Genomic DNA, 19,026 nt, shown 5'->3' with positions numbered 1-19,026 from the left:
TTCGTGCAACACTATTCTGATAATCTTATCCTGAGCCTCTTTTATCCTGAAAAAGATCACAGGTTTAGCAGCTTCAGTAGTTATACTTGTGGCCCCAAAACAACTGTTACCAGTGCAACTGACAATGTGTCATCAGAGCAGAGTTTTACTGTGACAAGAAAAAAGATGCAATGGTCTTACAAGGAGCTAGATGCTAAAAATGACTTTCTGAAGGAAAGTGGTCCATGAGTAATATGAGAGGCAGGCAAGGGGAAATGACAGCAACATGGTGATATAGAGGAAAGAACATTACATCCCAGTGCAGGTAATGCTATATGTGGTATATATCCAGATCTTCATGAAAAGTAGTAACTTAGAAATGTAGTGGAGTTTTGTGGTGAAATCAAGTACAGTAAATTTAGTTTTTTACACTATGTTCAGAGGAGAAGCAAATAACTTTTATCTTTCTGTATATACACAATATTCTTATCAAAATGGTATTATATGAAGTATTTTGAACAAATAGTAAAGTTTACTATTCATTTGGCCATTAAATCAACATAAAGTGTCTGGTTAAGTGATTCAGTACATTTGACAAATTAATTACTTTGCTTTGCACACTGGCATCACCTTAGTATCAAATCATGTGTCCTCATGATGCCCCTGACGAATACACCCAGTCACCAGCCTCTAAATGGAGCAGTCGCTGTAGCCTTGAGGCAACATCATGACTTTGTTTTGCATGTAAAACAAGGTGTTCCACTTGTTTCACGGGCTTTTGATAAGACATCTGGCAGACACTGCCCATAGACCTCTCGCTAAGTACAAGTGTAAGTAATAACATTAATGTTGGGTTAATTCCATTGTCTTAGTAGCCATACCAGTGACGAAAAACGTGAAACGGGCTGACCAGAATTAATTGTAGTTAATATTCTAACTTAATTGTTGGTGGTAAGTAGAGGTACCAGCACTTTAACCTGTGTTTTTCTTGCTATGATGTCATAACATTTTCTACGGTGAAGATAAAGAGATGTTACAGAAAATGCTTCTGTCTAGTTTCACAGTCCATCCCCACAGATCTTTTCCTTTGCACACTTGCTATCTTCAGATCCAGCTGACAGAGACTAAAGGAAACTCAAGTTACATCACATTAAAGGGACTTCACTGTGCTGCACTTCTTTTTCATACACAGAACAAATCCGGGGCGGTATACACACAGAATATGTGCCCACACACCCTCTGACTGCACTGAGTATCATTAGAACATTGTTTGAAACAGACTGTATACTCTAGTCCATACAAAATAAAGACAGACCCCAAAATCATTTAGCACTTGGCATAGCATAATCATGTCAGCCAATGATGGCAACCTAAAGTTAATTATTTGCATGGCTTCCTTTTAGATAAGATGCAGTTTGCAAATGTTGGTGCCAAACCTTCTTCTTCTTGGTGCATTTTCAGGTTAAGTCTATGTGACATATAGTTTCACTCACAACACTTGTAAACTAATTTTGAGATGTAAGGCAGCTTGAGCCTTTACAGTGAGATTGTGGAAGTTTTCATGAACAATTTTGAAACGATTAGGTGAAAACACTGAAATATTTAAAAACACAGTACTGTCAGTTACACAGTGGTATCTACCCCTAAACCATTCATGCTATTAGATCAAGCCAAGAAAGGCTGAATCGCAAAACCTTCTGTATTAACTATAGCAATGATTAATTGTGTTCCTTATATCTACTTTTCATTTGTAAGAGAAATATTGTTTAACGTCTCTCAGGTTCTATAAGTGCACTTTCATGCAGGAACCTGCAGGAAATGACCTCCATTTATTCAACTTTGTCTGTACGTCTTCCACTCCTATTAAAAATGTTATTCATCTTCTCCATCAGTGGGGCAACTCAAGTTGCGCAATCAATGCAATCTTTCAACTTGAGTCACTAGTACCGAGTACAGACAACAATCGCTTTCATTGACATTCTGCCCTATGCAAACCAGACCCACATCTAATCAAAGAATTAAGAGACCACAATGACAGACACTTTTTATTGACTCATAAGGACTGTGAACAGTGATAAATGTAACATGAAATATTTCAGATTCCTTTTCATTATTATAACAGGGGAGATTGGTTTCCAGGAGCATATTTGCAGCTTTAATTAAAAAGTTGAAGACCACAGGATAGCTATACAGCAGGACAGTCTGCTTATAATTCCCTTTTCCTAAAAATTGCAGCAAGTGAACATATTGGAAAAGGAGATTAACATTAGACTTAAGGACATATATCCCCCTAATGCGCTCAGGAACTTTTCTCACCCAGAACTTAAGGAAAATAAATAGTAAAGTCAATTAAGTAGAGAAAATCAGTTTATATACAATATCTTACAAGGCAAAGAGACCCCGGAACATTAAATATGTGAAATATGCATTTTCACAGTATGCTACAGAATGACTTATACTCATGTAAGACAACTCCACAGAAATGTCTTTAAGAAAAGAGCAAAGAATTACATTCAGATTTTAAAAAATGTTTTGTACATTGAAAATCTTTGTATTATTTTACACGGGTGTGAGCCCAATGTTATATCATGAACTAAGTGGAGAATTGCAACATGTAAAGCAGTGCTTCAATGCTTCCATCTACAAAACATGTTTAGCCAGCTGAAAATATATTACCTGCTTAAAAATATATATATATTGCTGCTGCTGCAGCGTGAGAACAGTGGACACGTTGATGATCATGTCTTCTTCAACTTTTTATGATAAGACCTAAAAAGGTTTTATGGATCCTTAGGTAATGAAAGCTGCTCTATCTATGACAGGGCACATAAACCTTCGGTTGAGGTAAAGACCAGAACTTTAACAAAGTGGAAGGTGAAGATTTGAATATTAATGTTAAGACCTGAGCCTAGCTGGAGGAAGTCAATTAAGAGCAAAATTAGTTTTAGTTTCATACATATGGACAGGGTCAGACGCTACACCCGAATGCAAAAGGGGGAAAAGCACAGATGTATTTTTTTTTTCCCCCCAGAGGCCAAGGAATTTACTGCTCACCCCAATCTCAAAACACTCAAGTCAATACTGAAATCCAGGAAATGATCACCTTGTCAACCTGAGTTATGTGATCACTGTCCCTATCTAGTTGCCTGAGGCTGAGGTTAATCAATCTAAGTACAGTTGTAATACATTGAAGCAGCAGAGAAAATTCAGAACTCAGAACGTCCCCAGTAGAAGAGGGGACAGCTTCAATCCTTCAAAGGGTCAAAGCTGGGCAGTTAGGTAATATGAAAACATTAAAGTGTTTACTGGGTGCAGGATGCAGGCCTAAAGAAACAGACAGAATATTTCTAACATCACTCCTCACACATGACCTAGAACAGAGGACTCTTTGTCGTCCATATCCAAAAATTATGTATGTGAAGAGTGACTGTCCACTGGGTTGTCTCAGTGAGTGAACTGTATGTGTTTTGCTTTGTTTGGTTAGATGCTTTGTTTTAGTTCTGGGCCAATTCACGTTTACACGTTTTATAAATAACCTAAGCAGAGTGATCATGATGGACTGACAGGCAACTTGCTGACTGGACACCCTGCATCATCAGCTTTTTATACCTACTGCCTTTCTGACAGATAAGAATCTGCCTATAGATTGCAGTTAGGTTTTTGTATTTCCGCTAACATGACCTACCCTTTCTACTATCATATTATCCTGTGTCTGATCACCTTTCTTTCACATTGCACCAGAGTCGATTTGCAAGGCCTCTGTAGTTGGTGGTCACAGTCTACCAGCTTTGTCTGCATTACAATCACCACCAGCCTAAGAAACCAAACTAAAAGATGAAATGCACCCAAATTAAACCTTGTTAAACGTTCCGCCTTAGGTTGTGAATTCTGGCAGCTCCTCATCAAGAAAGGGAGTGAAACATGACGGCCATACAGGAAAAAAACGTCATTTTTCAAATTTTGATTTTCCTGCATGGCTCCGCATAGAGCTGCTGATACAGAATGGCATTCACTGATACAGTCCACTCAATGATTTTACCTGTCAGTCCATATGTGTTTAAACCTCTCAGAGTGTTTGTAGTAAAGCAATGTGAACACACCAAACAGTGTGGTACATTTCAGGTGAATTAAATTTGAATTCAATTTTTCCTCATTTTTGTCAGAAGCCACTGGAAACCCTGCAGGAGACCTCAGGCACTCCCTGGATGCCACTTTGCATCGCAGAGCTGCAAACCGCCTCAAAACAGCTCACAGACTCACAATCGCATCAGGTTGAGGCGATGTCCCAGGAGTTCTCAAATTCTAACTCATAATATTCGCCTTAGAAGCGGCCAGTCTCGTTGGTTACACTTTTCCATTGGACTCAGTAGTAGGTGCACCAGTTGCTGTAATCGCTGGGCATTAGGCCACCGGTGATGAGCAGGATCAAATCCACGAACCACCAGATTCCCAGGCCTCCCAGTGTGAGCAGCTTCCCTACAGCAGTGCCTGTGTGGCCCAGGCAGAAACGATCAACCCCGAAACATCCCAGGAAAAAGGAGTACAGCAGTGTGGTGATGAAATAGTGTCCGGTGTACCTGTGCACAACAAAGAGCAAATTTGGACATTTTTATGTTAATTAAAATAAATTACAATTTGTTACATTTCACTTTGACACCAATCAATACCTTGAACCGCAATCCTTTGTATAATTTATGGATCTACAGATTTTAAATGATTATACACCTTCAGCATTGAGAAGTGGACACAATAAAAGCAAAATCGGTGGTTCTTCTTCTTCTTCTACTTTTCCTTTCGGCTGCTCCCTTCAGGGGTCGCCACGGCAATTTATCAGCCTCCATTTAACCCTATCCTCTGTATCCTCCTCACCCACACCAACTATCCAAATCGGTGCTGTACAATATAACACAGTCTCAACAGAAGCTGAACATTAGAGGCTTCACAAAGGTAGCATTTATCCAAACGTGCTAGTGTCTATGTACAGGTGCTGCTTTTATTGTGTCCAGCCACTGCATGCTTTTGATCTCTATGCAGTTACTATAGAGATTAACCTCATGTGCTGACGAATGCAGAAAAATGCTGGTGTGCAAATGTGGTGGTTCTACATGTTGGTAAACATTGCCCTCTGGTGGTGACCTCATAATACTACAGATTTTTAATTATCTGAACAGGTTACTGTATATCCTCCACGTCTTAACTTGATTTGTAGCTAAGGAAATATTCTCAGCTACAGTGCATATTGCATTACATCAACTAATTCAACTAAAAGAAGAGAGCAAATTTAATGTTTACAAATGAGCCCCTTGACACGTCTCCTTTTCTTTTCAACAGTGTTTGTGCCATTACATTTCTACACCTACTGGGTGGCGCATACAAAAATATTTTTAAAATAATATTTAAAAAAAACAAAAAAAAACAAAAAACATGGTAAAAAAAAAAAAGTGATCAAAGGAAGCTCTATAACTATTTTGCCAGTGCTTATAGAGACATAATTGCAATCTATTCAATAGTTGGTAAACCACTTCGTAAGCTATGAAGTGTACATATAATTTATCACTTAACGTTATATAACAGTCAAAGCAGAGTACCAGAAGTCCCATAATATCAGCTGAAGTTTTATCTTAAATATTTGGGACCTACTGGTAAACACTACATACAGAAAACAACAAAGCAACTAGAAGAAGGAGAGGAGAACATTTTTCCCCAGAAAAAGAAAAAAAGGTGAAGTTTAAATCTACAGGATAGAAAAATGACTCAAAATGACCGAGATGCTTATGAGGGGATCAACATGAAAAGTTGTGCTTAAACTGCACAAAACACAAAAGTAATGAGTGAAAAATGTTCATTATCTGAAGAAGTAAACCTGCTGTTGGCTGAGGGTGAGGAATTAGTTAGATCTGGTCAAAGCTCTGGATGTTATTAAGGTTGTAGATGGTTTTACACTGGAACTGCAGGAATAAACTCCAGGATGTTTTTGTTTATGACAAATAGCTTATAAAGCCAGCCACACAGACAGAACTTAAAAAGACCATTTTCCTCTAGAATGAACTGAAACAAAAGTAACAGCAGACATTTTAGCAAATTTTACATTTGACAGAACAGACATGTTACTTTTGATTTTCAGTGCTACACATTATTCTAAGTAATAGAACAAATGAGAATGACATGGTCAAAAATACTGGGATCATTAACCTAATATTTTTAGCACTCTCTCTGGAGTTATTTATTGCTGCTCTTAATAACACCTGTGACTTTCAGCTCTTCCCACAGATATGACAGCTGATGTGAACAATAAACTGTGTTTCATCTGTCCAAAGCACATTTTCCCAGCATTCTGGCTTGTTAAGAGTGCAGAATCCCAAGGACTGTTACCTTCTTAATAATATAATGAACTGTGTTCACATGAGCATCAGACTGGTCTTGCATCCTTTACCTTGACGTGCTTATTTTTTTCCTTCACTCCTCAGATGTCTCCTCTGTGTCTCTTGTCCTTGAGAAAATGTTTGAATGCACACAGTGACACCAAAGAGCAAAATGACTACTTTGCTTCTTTTAAATAAGCTCAGTGACTGACTGAAGATACCTGTGAAACTAAGTGCATGAAGACAACAGTCTGCTTTAAATGTCACCACAGCCCATTTATCACTAAAGCTAAAAGGTACCAATCATCTTGTTCAGACATTTGTAGAATAATTACAACTCAGCCTTTGTGTCGCTCCATGACAAAACAAAGACATGCAGCTACATGTGACAAAATTGCTAACACCTTTCAGAGAAAACAGAGCATTGTTTCATTGTAAGCAGGGGTACCAGAACCTTTAATCACACGTGTATCTAAAAACCACCACTGACACCAGCTCTACTTGATGTGGTAGCTGCTTAATTGGAGCCAATGCTGATGTTACAACAAGAGGTTGTGAAGAAGAACGTCTTTGCAACTTCTCTATCCTGAACATGTTCATTCTGAGTCTCTACCACTGTTATTTACACTGAACTACTTACAGTGGGTACGGAAAGTATTCAGACCCCTTTAAATTTTTCACTCTTTGTGTCATTGCAGCCATTTGCCAAAATCAAAAAAGTTCATTTTATTTCTCATTAATGTACACTCAGCACCCCATCTTGACAGAAAAAAACAGAAATGTAGAAATTTTTGCAAATTTATTAAAAAAGAAAAACTGAAATATCACATGGTCATAAGTATTCAGACCCTGTGCTCAGTATTGAGTAGAAGCACCCTTTTGAGCTAGTACAGCCATGAGTCTTCTTGGGAATGATGCAACAAGTTTTTCACACCTGGATTTGGGGATCCTCTGCCATTCTTCCTTGCAGATCCTCTCCAGTTCTGTCAGGTTGGATGGTGAACGTTGGTGGACAGCCATTTTCAGGTCTCTCCAGAGATGCTCAGTTGGGTTTAGGTCAGGGCTCTGGCTGGGCCAGTCAAGAACGGTCACAGAGTTGTTCCGAAGCCACTCCTTTGTTATTTTAGCTGTGTGCTTAGGGTCATTGTCCTGTTGAAAGGTGAACCTTCGGCCCAGTCTGAGGTCCTGAGCACTCTGGAAGAGGTTTTCTTCCAGGATATCTCTGTACTTGGCCGCATTCATCTTTCCTTCAATTGCAACCAGTCGTCCTGTCCCTGCAGCTGAAAAACACCCCCACAACATGATGCTCCCACCACCATGTTTCACTGTAGGGATTGTATTGGGCAGGTGATGAGCAGTGCCTGGTTTTCTCCACACATACCGCTTAGAATTAACGCCAAAAAGTTCAATCTTGGTCTCATCAGACCAGAGAATCTTATTTCTCATAGTCTGGGAGTCCTTCATGTGTTTTTTGGCAAACTCTATGCGGGCTTTCATATGTCTTGCACTGAGGAGAGGCTTCCGTTGGGCCCCTCTGCCATAAAGCCCCGACTGGTGCAGGGCTGCAGTGATAGTTGACTTTGTGGAACTTTCTCCCATCTCCCTACTGCATCTCGGGAGCTCAGCCACAGTGATCTTTGGGTTCTTCTTTACCTCTCTCACCAAGGCTCTTCTCCCACGATTGCTCAGTTTGGCTGGACGGCCAGGTCTAGGAAGAGTTCTGGTCGTTCCAAACTTTTTCCATTTGAGGATTATGGAGGCCACTGTGCTCTTAGGAACCTTGAGTGCTGCAGAAATTCTTTTGTAACCTTGGCCAGATCTGTGCCTTGCCACAATTCTGTCTCTGAGCTCCTTGGGCAGTTCCTTCGACCTCATGATTCTCATTTGCTCTGACATGCACTGTGAGCTGTAAGGTCTTATATAGACAGGTGTGTGCCTTTCCTAATCAAGTCCAATCAGTTTAATTAAACACAGCTGGACTCCAATGAAGGAGCAGAACCATCTCAAGGAGGATCAGAAGAAATGGACAGCATGTGAGTTAAATATGAGTGTCACTGCAAAGGGTCTGAATACTTATGACCATGTGATATTTCAGTTTTTCCTTTTTAATAAATACTAACAATCACTTGATTGATCCTATTGGTTTTACCAACTCACAGACCTAATAATAGCTGCATACTGCTGTGTAAATGGTAACCAGCTACAGTTTAAGAAAACATAATAAGTTAATATATATATATATATATATATATATATTTTTTTTTTTTTTTTCCCCAGAAATGGAAGTCCTCAAGTCATCTTCTTCTTTTCCTTTGGGCTGCTCCCTTCAGGGGTCACCACAGCGAATCATCTGCCTCCATTTAACCCTATCCTCTGTATCCTCCTCACCCACACCAACTATCCTCATGTCCTCCTTCACTACATCCAAGAACCTCCTCTTTGGTCTTCCTCTAGGCCTCCTTCCTGGCAGCTCTAACCTCAGCATCCTTTTACCAATGTATTCACTGTCCCTCCTCTGAACATGTCCAAACCATCTCAATCTGGCTTCCCTGGCTTTTTCTCCAAAACATCTAAAAATGGAAGTACATAAATGCTAAAACAAAAAAAAATGCATGTATGTGTCCTGCACAGTTAATTTCCTTGTGGGTTCATTTTTAAAAATGTTTCTCTATGGGTTGTTAAAATAGAAATGATACTGGCCAATATGATTATTATAAACACAAATTATATCGTGCAACACCAGAAAATACAGACCACAGCACTGAATTAACGCATATAGGTATAAATATATATTTCTGTGTTTTACAATGAAGCAGTGAGGGCAGTATAGACTGATGTTATAATAAATATCACAAGTAAAAAGGTTTCTATTTCACATTCAGACAAATTCACTGAAATCATCTCAGCTGTTCAAATAAACAGATAATACAAAATGACAAAATGACACATTCCTTCAAAAATTACTAGTGTAAAACATTCTATATCTAATCTCCTGTGTACACTTTCTGATTGGTAATCACCCATTTAGCAATGACTTATAGGGAACCTATTCCTGTAAAATAAATCTATGTATTGAGACAAATTACATGAAGCTTTTGGACCAGGTCAATAATAACATGTTCCATTATGTGAAATTATATGTACATTGATGGCACAGGAATATATTTTAATGTCTCACAGGTAAATTAATATAATTATTTTGACATGCACATTTATATTAAAAGAAGTCTTTATATTAAAAGTGTCCGGTGAGACAGTCCTTACCTGATGCAGGGTACATTTCCTCTGAGGAATTCTCTGGGTCCTGCACACTCTATATCTTCCAGTGCAGTGCACAAAACCCGGGTGTGGTTCACTTCTTTCTGAGTCTGCCCACCCCACTAAAGAATAACACAAAAAAAGTAAGTGCTCTGTAAATAACAATTCAAAATCTGCGTCAAAAACGTTAAAAACACTTACCCCTACACATCCATAGCCCATCTCCTGGAAGGCACTGTAGTTCCCTGCGTGATCCATGGGCTCATGACAGTAGATGAACTCCTCTGGGCTTCATTGTACACAGAACAACAGAGAATGGTACAGACTGATGAATGTAGCATGTCATCGCTGCAGACACACAGCATGCAGCTGTGGATTTCTGGTATGTGCTGAACCGAGGCTCAACTTTCTTCATACATAAGATAAGCAGTAACATATCATACCCTCTGACAGTAAGTAGTCCCCAACATCAGCTAGTACTAAGCAGAATATGACCGATGGCGTTACCAAGACCTATGAATATTATCAATGACTTTAACGCTAGGCCACTTTATTTAAAGTGAAAGCTTGTAGCTGTTCAACAACAAAGTCAACCATAGAGTAATCTTAACTGGCTTGTTTTTATAGTCTGTGGATAATAAGTGTGTTATTTCAGGAAATACTAGTTTATTTGGAACAATGGGTCGTTACTGCCCTTGAGCCAACGCTAAAATGCTAAGGCAAAACTACAGCAAGGCTACATGTTACTTACAGATAGCTGCAGAGGACGACCGGTGACGGGGGTCTGTACTCATAGTCTGTATTATTTGGACCTTCCACCGCTATTTCATATTTTACAGTCTGATTGGGCTGCTCGCTGAAAGCCAGGTCAAGAGCTGCAGGACTTTCCGGCGTCGACGAGTTTTGGGAGTGAATTCCTTCCAGACATTGTAACAGCATCACGGTCAATAGCAGCAGGAGCTGCCCGCACAGCAGAATATAGCTCACCGAAATCATTGTTCCCCTCCAAGTGCTACATCAACCCACTGAAGACCCACTCATTGCTTTACGGTGACATTTAGCTGGCTACCTACAAAGGTTTATTTGGATTCTGGTCGCCGTCTCGTAATTATGACGTTGTCAGTCGGCGCCTTGTGGGGGAAGAACCTGCCCGCAGAAAAGATGGCGGACTGGCAAAACCGACCAAAACAACAATGGGCGGAAGCAGGTGACGCTGCCATGTACAACAGGTTCATGACTATGGACTACAGGCTGCTGTGTTTAGAACATTTAGCAACATACTTTGCTCAGTTTACACTAAGTATATGAACTTGGATTAACAATACAATGTTCTCAGCAAGTTTTACCTTAGCAAAGAATGACTGTCTAAATATCCACATTTACTAACCTAATGAGTCACTTCCGTGTAGCTGGAATATTGTTAGACAGATGGCCTTTAAGTTCAGATATCCTGCTGCATTGGTCTCCAGTCTATTCTTTTTATGGTGAAATTGTAATTAGAGGTGGAGTGAAAAGCACTCTGGTGCATATTTCTCTTCTGGTAATTTGGTAAGATATCTATGGCATTGGCGTTAACATTGTTCATTAACAACTGCAGATCTGGTCCACAGTGTACCTGCCTGTCTGACCACAGGGCTGCCCAAATAAATCTTTTCTCTTCACACACAAAGAGGTTCTTACACAGTCTTTTTAGACTAGAGGCAGCGATCAAGCATGTTTTAACACTAATACAGGTTACCATAACCTACAGTCTATCAGGTCTAACGATACTGGCTAAACTGCTTTTTTTATTCTGCTGAGACTAACATTATGCTATACTAACTTTGTTTTATGCTGTGCTAAGAAACCTAGTTATACACCATAATTATGATAAAAGGAAACTGACAAATCTGAACATATTTGTAGTTCTCTGAATGCAGACATCTTGCTCTCATCGCTCCCTGGAAGCCTGTGCAGAGTATGGTTTCTCTTTGGGTGAAAGGCAGGGGTCCACACTGGACAGGTCACCAGTCCATCACAGGGCCACATAGAGACAAACAACCTCACACACTCACACTCACTCCTATGGGCAATTTAGAGTCACCAATCAACCTGACATACATGTTTTTGGACTGTGGGAGGAAACCAGAGTACCTGGAGAAAACCCACACAAGCACAGGGAGAACATGCAAACTCCACACAGAAAGACCCCTGATGGGTTTCAAACCAGGAACCTTCTTGCTGTGAGGCAACAGTGCTATCCACTAATCCAACGTGCTGCCCCGGGTGTAAAGGCTAGTAGATTTTAAATTCTCAGTTGAAGTTGACATACTACTCTAACTGTCTCCAGGACAAGTTTAGCCTACTTTTGGCAAAACATACACTATGACCACCGTGAGGTAAAATAATTCCCATTCACTTTAATGGTAATAGATGCACAATGTTACTCAGGGGAGGTGTTGTTGCAGTAATGGAGTTCCAGCCCAGATTTGTCTCTGAGCTCCTCTCACTGGTTTGAGTGGGCCTCAGCTGGAAATGTGACACATCACATGTTCTTGGTATTAATCAATTCAGCAAGATCAGAATCTGAGACACTAGGTGGGTTGTTTTGTCCCTGTGAGTTAATTGTAGTCAAAGCATATTCACACAGTCTTAAACAAGGTTTTAAATATACCTTTTTCTTCTTTGCAGATTTAGTGACGAATATTTGATAGGATTTTAAAACCAGTTAAACAATGGGACTCTTATAGGATAAAAATCATCATTTATTAGATTAACCTTTCAGTCTTTGAGGGAAAAAAACTGCACAATCTTATGGGCAAGCACAGACTATACATTCATTCATAAATGCATGAATTACATTAAAAGTAATCCATTCATGTTTTGGGTAGGTCCTTATAAATTTGTGTGGAGAAAAGTGCCAAAAGATCTTCATGTTTTTTTTTCTTTGTTTTTTGTTTTAAGTGCTGGACTTTTTGTTTATTTCAATCAAGCCAGTTCATATTTAATATACCAAACTTATAAATCTGCCTGGGTAATGTTTCTGGTTTCAAAGGTAAGACATTTTATGAATCCAAGGAGAAATCCATTTAGCACTCAACAGCACCTTAATTCCATTAACTTCATGTGATTTGTAAATTAAGTTATATTTGTAATGAAATAAAATGTTGATTGCTTTGCAGAGATTCAGCCTTATGTAGCCATTTAGATGCAGAATTATGTGACTTTACAAAGGGATCAACCTGATGACTATTCAGAAATGACTTCAGAGGCATTGCCACAACCTTTCCAGTGTGTACATGGGAGTGAGAGGACCACATGCAGCCATAACTCCTCTCAAGTCAGGATTTTCACCCTGGTTGTGACTTGTCTTGACTGGAATCACTTTCAGCTTTGTTGACTGAGTTCTTCTGCTCTGTTTTGGGTAGCAAATCAGATGTGACATATTTCAGTACACCCCTACCCACAGGAAGAACAGATGAGGGTATTATTGGAGAAGTGTAGTAGCTGTGGCTATTCAAGGTGTGGATGTTTGAATAGCCACCGAAATCCACTCTGGATGGTGTTTGTGCATTGAGGCGCTGAGCTGATGCTGCAGAGAGACCGGAGTGGGGATAAAATAGAACGCCTCCAAAATGTGAGAGGTTCCCAAGGTCCTGTTTAAGGACAAGAAGACAAAATATGGAAAAATGACAAATACATAAAAAATGTTCAGGTTCAGACTTAAGTCCTGCCGGGCTGAAATAGCTTATAATACTGTAATATTAAAATGCTGCTCACACATACATTAGTGCTTAGGTCATGTTGATAATGTGATACTGTAATCTTTCATGTATAACAATGAAACACTGATGGGGCATACTGTACAGCAGGGGTCTCCAACCCTGGTCCTTGAGCGCTACTGTCCTGCTTGTTTTCCAGATATCCCTGTCATGCCCACTGCTGAATAGCTGGATCAGGTGTGTTCACCCAGTCAGAATCTGGAAGGGCAGGGATAGTTGGAAAACCTGCAGGACAGTACTACTTGAGAACCAGGGTTGGAGACCCCTGATCTACAAGAATTTCAGTACTAATATTGATTTTTTTGTAATAATACATAAGTTTGTTTTTCTCCTATGTACCTGTACCAGCGTGTGGTGTTGAAGGCGGATAGGAAACCCTGGCACTCCTGCAGTCCTGACAGGTGCTGCCAGACTTGGCCCACACAGCACTGTTCTGTCCATGGTAGCGCAGCTGTACCAGGCGTTCACCTGAGAAGAGTGGAAAAGACTGTTGGGGATACTCGGATCCCAGCGATTTCTGTTTGATTCCGGTGGATAAACACAATTGTAAGCAAAATCACTTCGTATATCACACGATCGTTGCTGTTGTGGTTGACAGCAACCCACTCCTTCAGCTCTTATGCTGATGACATGGCATTGCCTGGGGTCCACTTCTGTCAGAGTCTCAACTGGAGACCGTACTGTCCTTTCTGTACTGACAACTCTCAGGTCAGCCTTAGTTTCATTTTGGATTTTACACTCCTTTTCTCCAGCATTATCCTCAACAGTGTCACTGTCACCTTCATGGCCATCTTGAAAAAAATGAGTAATGGAAATAGTCTCACACAGTGTTACATATTGATAAAATGAGTATCAAAGTCTGTGAAAAACAAAGTTTCTGTACCTGAAGACTTTGAGTTGTCTGAATATTGTGGGGAAGAATCTTTTACACCTTCAGATTTCATGTCAGTCAACCGCATCTCTTTTGACTTTTGTGATGAAAGTTGTAGTTTCCTTGTATTGCAACATAAAGCAAGAGCACTGACTGGTAACATTTTCTTAGAAGATAAAACAACCTGCCTTATCATACTGGAAACAGCAGTCTTTTTATATTGTTTATTTTTTGCTTAGGGCCTTCTATCAACTCAGGGTCCAGACTCCGGTACCAGTTTTACCTGACTGCAATTATATGTTAATAATAACAATAGACTTTATTTGTAGGCGCCTTTCTCAGCACTCAAGCTTGCCACACAATCAGTTAAAACAAAGAACAATAATAAATACAGGATAAACAAGAGGGAAATATAAAAAGTGGATAATGAGGCAAAAATAGGTTACTGCAGGAAGATCTGTAAAGCGATGAAAAATATAATTCCTTTTATTGCAAACTGTGTCAGTGTAACGGTCAGAGAGAATAGTGAATTGTTCAGTAATTTAGCATCATTGAGTGGATTAATCAAAATAAAGGCATAAGAAGAGCTAAGTAGAGCTTTATGTGTTTTAAACTGATTGTTCTTTGGATAGCTCTCAGGCATTTAAAGACATCTTCACCTTAGGCTTTGATTTTGACACTTTTCTTTCTATATTATAGACTACATAATTCAATGTTTAATTAGTTATCATTGCTTATGAAGATAGTCATTGAAATTCCACTTTCTGCTTAAGGAATGACAAAATCTTCACCCTAGTAAAATAAACAAACTGCCAGTATGGTCACCACTATCTCTCTGTGTCTTCTGGATATTTTACCAACCTGGTAGGCGGGTATACTACAGGTGATTATTATCAGATGTTATTTTATAGGCTCATTTCAGTACATGCAGCACATCCACGTGACTATTTTTAGTCCAATAATTAATAAGCTAGGAAAGACCCAGTATTTTGAAGATCATTGCTATGGCCCTGCAAGACACAGTATGTCACAGTCACAGCCGTACCTATAGCATCAGCACGTCAAATCCAATATAAAAAGTAAAATACATAGTTTATCTAGGTGTTTTTGGGCTCTAGTGAAATATAATTTGAGGCACTTGTACTTTACTTGGCTCATTAATCTCTCATTAATTTACTTTACTGCATGTCGCAGATACAACATATGTTTTATCTGATGCCTAAAGCTTTACACAGGAAGGTTCTTACACTTTTTTAGATGAAACTATAAACAGTATTAAAACAATGTCCACTGCAAACATTGTCGTTTCCATTACTGCATAGGTTGATTATAATAATTACACAATTAATAATGATACAAATATGCATCACAATACTGCATGTGGAACTGGACAATGTTTTCTAAATACTTTGCACATGGGCACCACCACAACTAAAGCAAATCTGTTTTTTTTATAGCTTATTTTGTAATTGCATGAATGAGTCGAACAGTGAACTTACCTCTTTTCTCTTCTTCCATTTCCCGTGTCTCGGAATCCTTTCGCAAAAGGATTGTTGTCTATTTTCAGCTGTGTGATCTGAAAGTTAGGATAGAGGGGAGCGAGGTTAAGTTGAATTGTTTGTCACATGTTGATTACTTATCTAAACCTAAACCATACAGTGGTTTATAGAAGCCTCTTGTTACAGTAAAGCAACAAAGCTGTTATTACAACAATAAACCCTGAGGCCTTTTTGCATTAACAGAATCAAGAAATACTACAGTCTACATCTTTCTGAAAGTGTTTTAGGGAGAAGTAAAGTTCTTACCTTATCATTTTGATAAGCTGTGACTGCAATGAATTCAGTCTCAAAGAAGATGTATGTCCTAAAGGTGCTGTAAGGCAGTCTGAGGATGTCATTTGCCTTAACTACATGAAATCTCGGTTGGTATTTGTGCATGGAGTTGAGAATTGTCTGCAAATAAAAACATAAAAGTCACACTGTCATGGTGAGGATGTAGAAAATAGTTTAATAACTTTGCATTTTATAGATCAGATTCTCTGGCAGCATCTTGGTTAATATGGACATTTTTATCCAAACTTACAAATCCGTGTTTGTCTGATATGTTGTTGGTCAGTTTCAGTTTGTGAAAACTGACCACTTTGGACATCCACTGGTCTCCCGTGGCCGGACTGTCAGGGTGGATGTACATGCGTTTGGGCATCTCCGGGTCTGCCTTCCCCGCCACCATCCAGCGCGAGTTATGAAACTTATATCTGCAGTCATCAGCTGACACGATGTCCATCAGAAGAATATATTTGGCTTTTCTGTCCATCCCGGTGCACCGGGCCTTGAGCGGTGGAAACATGCGCCTGCAGGGAGAAGGTGAAGAAGCATTCGTTCATTAAAACACGGTAACACTGTCCGTCCATGCGTGACTGTTAAACATTTACTGGCGCCTACCTCCCAGATTTTGTAATGACCATTTCTGTGCCGCATTTGTGGAACTGTCTCCAAAGGTCCCTGGATTCCAAATAGACCTTCGGCTCATCTTCTGTCACTTCCCCTCCCTCCAGAATTTCGGGAGGCCGACCGAAAGTCGCAGACTGCTCCGGTGTTGACGTGTGAATGATCGGATCCGCGCTGACATCCAAAGTGGGTTCTGCTGACCCCCGGGAAGACAAAGCTATAGCAGGGAACAACGGGGGTCCGGTCAGTATAGTCCCGCGAAGGGCCGCATCTCCAACTGATGTTGGAAAGCTTTGTGGTACCTCTCCTGGGACGCACGGCTCCGAGAAACTTCGCATGGCCGCCAATTTGAAAAATAAACTTTTACGCACGACGCTGGTCGGGTTATACTTTCACGCCGCGTTGATTTGCGCATTTAAAAAAACGCCCTAAATGTAAAAGCGTTAATATAATTTCTGGGGGGGATCTTTGTTTTGCGATATTTCTGTTTAGTTTTAGGAAAGTGCTGTTCACGGCCCAATGGCTCTGCTGCCTCTTATCCTGTGTCCAAGATGATTTGCTCGTTGACACGTTTGGACTCTATGACAGCAGTGGGTGGAGTTTCTCTCTAATGAACTTTATGTGCAGGAAAATGCTGTCTCAAGTTTCTTCAAAACCTGATCAAGCTGGTAATTTAATTTATTGACTTTGTTAATCACAAAGCAACACACCAACCCTGAACCAGCCCCACACATTTTATTAGACACAAAAATGAGCCCCCCCCCACCAGCTTTATATCAAGATATATTAGACTCTTATGTGTGTTGCCCCACTCGAGCCCATTGTAATGAACACCGTAAATGAAATCTGACAACACAAAATCCCATTTCTCATACTGACCTTCTGTCTTCCCACATCATTCCAGTGCCCTGTGGTTTAATTAGCTCCGCTGATGTGGTCTCCCCTGCCTTGAAGCAGTGCATGGGGACAGTCTGGAGGGATTCAGCCCTGGTGAAGTGCCGCCGCTGCCAGAGATAGTCCCGGCTGGATTAGGCTTTGGGTTTGGTTACAGGCTTTTTCTGGCTCAGTGGTCTTTGACAGCGCAGGAACGTCCCAGGGAAATCTTTCTGTGAGTGAGGGCGGCAGGTTCAGGATACATGTGCGTCAACAGTGATGTGCAACACTCCAGGGGCGCTCCAGTATGTCAACATAAGGACCGGGCTGTCCACATGTAGTCAAATAAAACCATTAAGGAGGCTGTTTTAATAGAAAATTGTTACTAAAATTAAAGTTCCTATAAAATCTGTAAAATATAAACATACATTCGCATATATAACCACAGAAACTGTCACAGTTTCACATCATTAGTGTGCCATGGTTGTATTTATATATAAAGCCCTTACTGTCCTGTATATAACTGTGATCTAGAAGGTTCATTGTTGACCTTAGAAGTATAAAGCTGACAACAAAATCCTGAATTTCCTTTCTGTGGTAAAGTCATATCACCTCATCTCATCTAGTCTCATCTCATATCATCTTATCTCAAAATTCTTACTTAAATTCTGCTTTCTAGGTTTCTTCTGGAGCTTTCAGCCATCCATAACAGCCTCTGTTAGTTTCACCCATCTGCCTCTGTTGATCAGATGCAACTGAAAAAAAGATCAAAAGATCTGACAGTAAAAAATATTCCATCACATTATATTACTTTGATTTTATACATTACACCTTTGATTAGTGGAGGATCAGGTTGGATAAAAAATGGACAGCATAGGTGAAGGGAAAACAAGACAGAGGAACGGTGAGTGAATCAATGAAGCTTTAGAACAAAATGTTGCAAATTCCTGCAAAATTACAGTATATTCATGAGTATGTTTAAAAAGCATGTTACGGGTCCAGGCTCAGCACAGCATATAATCTCAGTTCATTCTGTGTAAAAGTCACAAATGGCATCAACATGTTAGCAGGGAAACCAGTACCTACAGAACAAATGCTTAAAAATTATGCTGATGGTCCTCTAATACAACTCATAATGCAGCCAGTATCTGTAAACTGCCTTTTTTCACTCATACTGTATGTTCACCTGATTGTACCTAACTGAAAAACATTAATAATGATTATTAAATAATTATAACACAAATTAATAATTATAATCAATAAATTGGCATTATTTCAATAGGCCATTTTGACATGGAGACATTAGAAACCTGTTTATGGTTCACAGGTTGCAACAACTAAACCTTCTGTCTTTTCACAACAGAAAATCTATCATATCAAAGACATATTAAACAGTATTATTAATAACATGCACTAATGAATTATGAGAGTTGCAACCACGTACATCCGTTACAACCTTTAAGCCCTGGTCTTTG

At 39.7% G+C, this 19,026-nt stretch overlaps 2 protein-coding genes across 5 annotated transcripts; both read right to left on the bottom strand.

The window, feature by feature from the left end:
* Positions 1–2,010: 2,010 nt before the first annotated feature.
* Positions 2,011–10,711, bottom strand: tm2d2 (TM2 domain containing 2). Its single transcript, XM_026322112.1, has 4 exons — positions 10,351–10,711; positions 9,801–9,888; positions 9,606–9,721; positions 2,011–4,556 (listed from the first exon to the last, which is right to left on the bottom strand). Exons 1-4 carry the CDS (start codon positions 10,593–10,595, stop codon positions 4,343–4,345), a joined length of 663 nt encoding a protein of 220 aa, XP_026177897.1. The 5' UTR covers positions 10,596–10,711; the 3' UTR covers positions 2,011–4,342.
* A 1,803-nt stretch (positions 10,712–12,514) lies between these two features.
* tbx3b (T-box transcription factor 3b) lies at positions 12,515–17,681 on the bottom strand. Of its 4 annotated transcripts, none has more exons than XM_026322110.1 (8): positions 17,558–17,681; positions 16,673–16,895; positions 16,314–16,581; positions 16,037–16,183; positions 15,731–15,807; positions 14,244–14,353; positions 13,700–14,151; positions 12,515–13,234 (listed from the first exon to the last, which is right to left on the bottom strand). In XM_026322110.1, the coding sequence occupies exons 2-8, from the start codon at positions 16,693–16,695 to the stop codon at positions 12,929–12,931; spliced, it is 1,383 nt and encodes a 460-aa protein (XP_026177895.1). In that variant the 5' UTR covers positions 16,696–16,895; positions 17,558–17,681; the 3' UTR covers positions 12,515–12,928. The 4 variants fall into 4 exon arrangements, with proteins under 4 accessions (XP_026177895.1, XP_026177892.1, XP_026177893.1 ...); XM_026322109.1 differs by lacking the exon at positions 17,558–17,681 and having other exon boundaries at positions 12,980–13,234; positions 13,700–13,828; positions 13,921–14,151; positions 16,673–17,355; XM_026322107.1 differs by lacking the exon at positions 17,558–17,681 and having other exon boundaries at positions 16,673–17,355.
* Positions 17,682–19,026: the final 1,345 nt, after the last annotated feature.

The sequence above is a fragment of the Mastacembelus armatus genome, chromosome 9, assembly GCF_900324485.2.
Source record: "Mastacembelus armatus chromosome 9, fMasArm1.2, whole genome shotgun sequence".
Classification (NCBI taxonomy): Eukaryota; Metazoa; Chordata; class Actinopteri; order Synbranchiformes; family Mastacembelidae; genus Mastacembelus; species Mastacembelus armatus.
The sequence above is the reverse complement of the archived record's forward strand: the minus strand, read 5'-3'. Positions and strand labels throughout refer to the sequence as shown.